This window comes from Oryx dammah, unplaced genomic scaffold (assembly GCF_014754425.2).
Source record: "Oryx dammah isolate SB20612 unplaced genomic scaffold, SCBI_Odam_1.1 HiC_scaffold_28, whole genome shotgun sequence".
Lineage (NCBI taxonomy): Eukaryota > Metazoa > Chordata > Mammalia > Artiodactyla > Bovidae > Oryx > Oryx dammah.
Window position 1 is genome coordinate 14894725 of NW_024070212.1, and position 5449 is coordinate 14900173.

Genomic DNA, 5449 nt, shown 5'->3' on the forward strand with positions numbered 1-5449 from the left:
CCCAGTGCACCAGCCCTGAGCACCCTGTCTCATGCATCAAACCTGGACTGGTGATCTGTTTCACATATGATAATACACATGTTTCAATGCTATTCTCTCAGATCATCCCACCCTCGCCTTCTCCCACAGAGTCCAAAACACTGTTCTATATATCGTGTCTCTTTTTCTGTCTCACATATAGGGTTGCCATCTTTCTAAATTCCATATATAGGTGTTAGTATACTGTATTTGTGGAGAAGGCAATGCCACCCCACTCTAGTACTCTTGCTTCGCAAATCCAAGGGACGGGGGAGCCTGGACTGAGCAACTTCACTTTCAATTTTCACTTTTCACTTTCATGCATTGGAGAAGGAAATGGCAACCCACTCTAGTGTTCTTGCCTGGAGAATAGGACACGACTGAAGTGACTTAGCAGCAGCAGCAGCATACTGTATTTGTGTTTTTCTTTCTGGCTTACTTCACTCTGTATAATAGGCTCCAGTTTCATCCACCTCATTAGAACTGATTCAAATGTATTCTTTTTAATGGTTGAGTAATACTCCATTGAGTATATGTACCACAACTTTCTTATCCATTTGTCTGTTGATGGACATCTAGGTTGCTTCCATGTCCTGGCTATTATAAACAGTGCTGCGATGAACATTGGGGTTCACATGTCTCTTTCAATTCTGGTTTCCTCGGTGTGTATGCCTGGCACTGGGATTGCTGGGTCATAAGGCAGTTCTATTTCCAGTTTTTAAAGAAATCTCCACACTGTTCTCCATAGTGGCTGAACTAGTTTGCATTCCCACCAACAGTGTAAGAGGGTTCCCTTTTCTCCACACCCTCTCCAGCATTTATTGCTTGTAGACTTTTGGATCGCAGCCATTCTGACCTGCGTGAGATAGTACCTCATTGTGGTTTTGATTTGCATTTCTCTGATAACGAGTGATTTTTTTTTACTTGGTTTTCTATATACCTGCCATGAATTCATCCCCCAAATTCTGAAAGCTGTATACACACCTTCTCTTAATACCCTAAACACACCAGGTGATTGCTCTGTCCCCACAAGTGTTTTCCCTTAAAGACATCTTCCTGGAGCACTTCGTCCCCTGGCTCCAGATCCTACCAGTTGCGTCTTTGAATTTCTCTTTTAAAGTATGACAACTCTGTTCTAACACCTATCTCAGAGCACCACGTTGCGTTGTCAATGCATCTGCTTTCTTGATTCCTGCTTTCTTCCCTCCACCAGAGAAGGGGCTGTGTCTTGACATCTCTATTTCTCCAAAGTCTAAGGTGACGCTTAAGAAACGTTCCACTGAATGAATGAATAAAAAGCGTAAATAAGTGAATGAATGAATGAGTGGAATTTTTGTACAAGAGAAGTGAGTTTAAGAGGAACGATATTACATTCCCACCTTGTTGCAGGACTTAAGGGTGTCTTTAGGTTGTCTACAAGCCCCACGCCAGCTTTGAGCGGGGTCTCAAGGGAGAGAAGCAGCACTGAAAGCACTTCCGGCCCAGGCTGCAGCTGCAGCAGCAGAGCCTGCTGAGTGCAGCTTAGGTCAAGACCGTGGCCGGGTACCCCTCGAGGACTACAACTCCCAGAAGACAGCGCGGCGGCGGAGCGCGAGCCGCGGAGGATTCCGGAAGCTGACGTCGGAGCTGCGTGGAGCCGGGAAGACGGCGGGCGGGTAGGTAAGTGTAGGTGGAGGGCCGATTGGGGAGGGCGGGAGCGTTGGGGCAGTCCCTGAGGTTAGGTGGTATGGAAGGTGGGTGAGGGAGAAGGACAGGGAGTGGTCTTGGATGAAGAGCAGGTCGCGGGGTGTCAGGGACCTCGAGCTCTGCTTCCTCTTCCCGCAGTGTCCATGACGAAATTAGCGCAGTGGCTTTGGGGGCTGGCGCTCCTGGGCTCCACCTGGGCGGCCCTGACTATGGGAGCCCTGGGCCTGGAGCTGCCTTCGTCTTTCCGGGAGGTCCTGTGGCCACTGCCCGCCTACTTGCTGGTATCTGCCGGCTGCTATGCCCTGGGCACCGTGGGCTACCGCGTCGCTACTTTTCACGACTGCGAGGACGCCGCCCGCGAGCTGCAGAGCCAGATCCAAGAGGCCAGAGCCGACTTGACCCGCAGGGGACTTCGCTTCTGACCCCCTAACTCCGATTCCCTCCCGGACAGCCTGTTCTCCCATTCCCCATTAAAGGACCAGTTTGTTTTCTAAGCTTGTTTGGTTTGAGTATGGATGCTGGGAACAGATGTGTACTAACTGTTGAGAGGCTCCTTGAGGCTCTCTCAGCCTTTATCTTTTGCATTTTGCTGGTGCTTCTTTTTGCTCTGAAGGAGGCACAGACCCCCTTTCTCAAGATCTCTCAGAATGGAAAAGTCATTTCACTTTCCTGGTCCTTTTAGCCCTGTTAGGAGCGATTTCTTGAAGTCAGTTCTTCATAACACCCAAGCCTAACCCTACCAGTCCAAGAGCAACTGTGAATCAGACAGTGCCCCTCTACCCTTTACCAAACCAGGTGGATTGATTATCCCTGAATATAGAAGGAGTCTTGATGGGCAGGGGTAGGGAACAGTTTATTTTAAGGCACATTCTAAAGATTTCCCCCCCACCTCCAAAATTAAAAAATACAATCTTGAAAAAAGAAGTGAATTCATCTCCAGGTTCCATCCAATCTTCTAACTAAAGCTCTTTCTTTAGTCCCCGGATTCTCAAAGCATTCTTTTTTTTCTTTACCACAAACCACTGCCCCTGTGGAGCTAACCAGCAGGAGCGGCTGAAACAAGAAAGTTTCTTTGGTAATAGGTTGGCATTATAGGTGCCCAGTGGTCAGGTGAACTCCCTCAGGTTTGTAGAAGCTGATAGTTCCTGTCTCGCTCCTGGGGAGTACTTCCAAAAAAGCCAGAAGCGAATGAAGCTGGTGAGAATTCCTGGAAGGTTGGGCACCTGAAATCACAAGGACTGCTATGAGGAGAGGAGCTGCTTTTCCACCTCACACACACCTGTCACCCTGCCCTTGTTCTGCTTACCACAATGTAGGGATCTTTTAGTCGAAACCCATAGAGTGTCCAGGAGGCAGAGGTGAGCAGGGTGGCAATGGTGAGTGAAAAGGAGAGACGCTGGGTTGATTTAGTACGAATGACCTTGGCCTATGGGAAAGGATGAAAGACACTCCTGACCAGGCACATGGTAAATCTCCCACTTTGCCCAGAATTTCGTCAAAAAATAAAAAGGTCAAACAGCCCCCATGATCTTCTGTTACCCAGCCTTTCCCTCCTGCCTCCCACTTACCCAGCCCCACTGCCCTGTCTCCTTCCAGGATTTGGGTCTTCCCTTCCTCTGGACTGAAAGCTACAGTCTCTGTCTGTGGGAGATTTATCTCTCTTACCTCCCCGGACACCCCCACTCACCAAGTCAGCTAGTGGTGAGAGGTACATACTGATGGTGAAGACACTGCAGAAGAGGCCTAGGTGCTGAAGCCGCATCTCAGGGTCAGGCACCAGGAGCCAAAAGTAGGCAAAACCCAGGACAAGGACCCCCAGCAGGGTTGTAGTCTGAAGGAGCACGGCACGCTACAGAAGAGAGAGTAGCCATACTTCTGGATGTGCCAGGAGCCCTCTGACTCTGCTGCTGGAATTAATTCATCCCGCCCTCACCCATGCTCCAGTTGGGGAGCCAGCCTTTGCCTAAGCCTCCAGTATGGCACTTGCCACAGCCTCTTTCCCACCAACGACTTCAGCACAGGTCTGATCTACCCAAACCCTGGAGGTTTCTAAGAGCAGGAAAGTTGTCTATTTTGGGGTGAGCTTGCTACAGAGTAGGAGCTTAATGCTTGTGCGAATGGGGAAGCAGAGTTAATCATCTCATTTGCAGCCACTGGCACTGACTTTGAAGGAACTGTGGAGACAAAAATCTCTTTTCACTCTGTTGGGCAGCAAGGCACTTTCAGGTTTGGCAGAGCTATCAGCTTTGCCAGAATGGGGACAATATGTGAATCTCAGAAGGCTGACTTTATGGCGGAAGGCTGAAGGGGTCTTCCAGGAAAAGGTGGCAGTGCCAGCCTGTTATAGTCTTCTAGGAAAAACAGTGTTTGTCTTGCCAGCAAGGCAGGGCAGGGCGTGCAGCAGAGGAAGGGCCTCTACCTTCCGATGGCAGTAGTGCAGATACACCAAGATATACAGAGTCTGAAGCACAGCACCCACGGCGTTGACGACGATTAGCGTCCAGTTTCCCTTCAAGGCCCCATAACTCAGCCAACTCAGGTTGCTGCAGGGTGCAGGGGAGGGACATTGTCCCGCGGGGTTGAGTGTGAAAGGGGGGGGGGGCGGACCCAAGGGGCCTCGTCCACATTCCTCCTCACCCCTCCCCAGCCTCCCTCAGACAGCCTTTCCCCCCAGCAGGCATCGCCCCCTCTCACTTGACATCCGTGGTGAGAAAGGGCAGGAACTGGACACTGTCCACGCTCCGGGTCATCCGCATGTGCTTGAGGTCCGAGCTGTAACGGGCCCCGAAGGCAGGGGGGAGAGGTGGAAAGGGAGAGCCAGGCTGCTGGGGAGTCGAAATCCCAGATGCCTGTCATCCTTTCCGGACAACCGCAGATCCCCAGCCCTGCCCTCAACTCCCTGGCCTTCTCTCTCAGGTCAAATGGCCAGCCTTGCCCTTGTACCCCGTTCCCCTCGACCCGATTCCATTTTGATCCTAGGTTCCAGATGTAGCCTGACAGAGCGGCCGCGTCTCTGTCCCCTCTCTCTCCTTTCCTGACTTCCTGGTCCTGCCCCAGCCCAGCCCGTCCGCTCTCTCACAGGCCGGTGGAGAACATGCCGAGGGTGAAGAGCACGCAAGCTCCAGAAAGAAGCGAGTCGGCCAATCCGCCCGCCTCCATCCCTCCCCGAGTCGCAGATCCCGCTCTCCGCGCCCGGGGCCAGCTCGCAGGATCCGGAGCCCCAGACGCCGGAGCCCCGCCCCTTCGCGCCCCTGGCTCCGCCCCTGCGCGCTCGGCGGTCCCCCCGGAAACTGAACCGGAACCTGGCCCACCCCTAGAACGTCAAGCTCGAGCTCAGGCCCCGCCTCTCCGAGGGCCTGTCCCGACCCTGCGCAGCGTTTAGGGTCTTCACGTTGCTATTTTCCGTAAGGCCCCTTTCCTAAGGCTCCGCGCGCGGGTTTGTCCTGGCATCAGCGGCTCCACTCTCTCTGCTTACTCCTTGGATCACCTAGACCCCTAGCCTCAACTCTTTCCCCATGGCCAGCGAGCCTACGTGGTAGAACTCGAAACAAAAGCTTGCTAGGCAGACTTCAACATGCTTCCGATGCAGGACCCTAGCTCACAGCTTCAAGTTGGCCAGTTTGGGAGATTTTTCCCCGTTTGCTGAAGCCTGTTTCCGGTTTCTTCCCTAAATAACTGGAACTGCCAGGAATCACCGAGTCTTTGTGAAATGCCCTCCCCCTGCAGCCAACACTGCCAACTTTCT

At 52.4% G+C, this 5449-nt stretch overlaps 2 protein-coding genes across 4 annotated transcripts; one reads left to right on the forward strand and one right to left on the reverse strand.

Moving 5' to 3' along the window:
• The first annotated feature begins 1602 nt into the window (after positions 1 to 1602).
• DPM3 (dolichyl-phosphate mannosyltransferase subunit 3, regulatory) lies at positions 1603 to 2618 on the forward strand. Of its 3 annotated transcripts, none has more exons than XM_040230416.1 (2): positions 1603 to 1677; positions 1843 to 2618. In XM_040230416.1, exon 2 carries the CDS (start codon positions 1848 to 1850, stop codon positions 2124 to 2126), a length of 279 nt encoding a protein of 92 aa, XP_040086350.1. In that variant the 5' UTR covers positions 1603 to 1677; positions 1843 to 1847; the 3' UTR covers positions 2127 to 2618. The 3 variants fall into 3 exon arrangements, with proteins under 3 accessions (XP_040086350.1, XP_040086351.1, XP_040086352.1); XM_040230417.1 differs by having other exon boundaries at positions 1636 to 1673; XM_040230418.1 differs by lacking the exon at positions 1603 to 1677 and adding an exon at positions 1692 to 1734.
• Positions 2539 to 4935, reverse strand: SLC50A1 (solute carrier family 50 member 1). Its single transcript, XM_040230406.1, is given in 7 exon segments — positions 2539 to 2866; positions 2868 to 2927; positions 3011 to 3130; positions 3392 to 3553; positions 4124 to 4247; positions 4399 to 4476; positions 4784 to 4935. Coding segments are annotated over 7 exon segments (666 nt in total). The 5' UTR covers positions 4864 to 4935; the 3' UTR covers positions 2539 to 2824.
• Positions 4936 to 5449: the final 514 nt, after the last annotated feature.

Bases quoted from the DNA above. Each gene is read 5' to 3' on its own strand.
- DPM3 (XM_040230416.1), top strand. From the start codon at position 1,848: ATGACGAAATTAGCGCAGTGGCTTTGGGGGCTGGCGCTCCTGGGCTCC.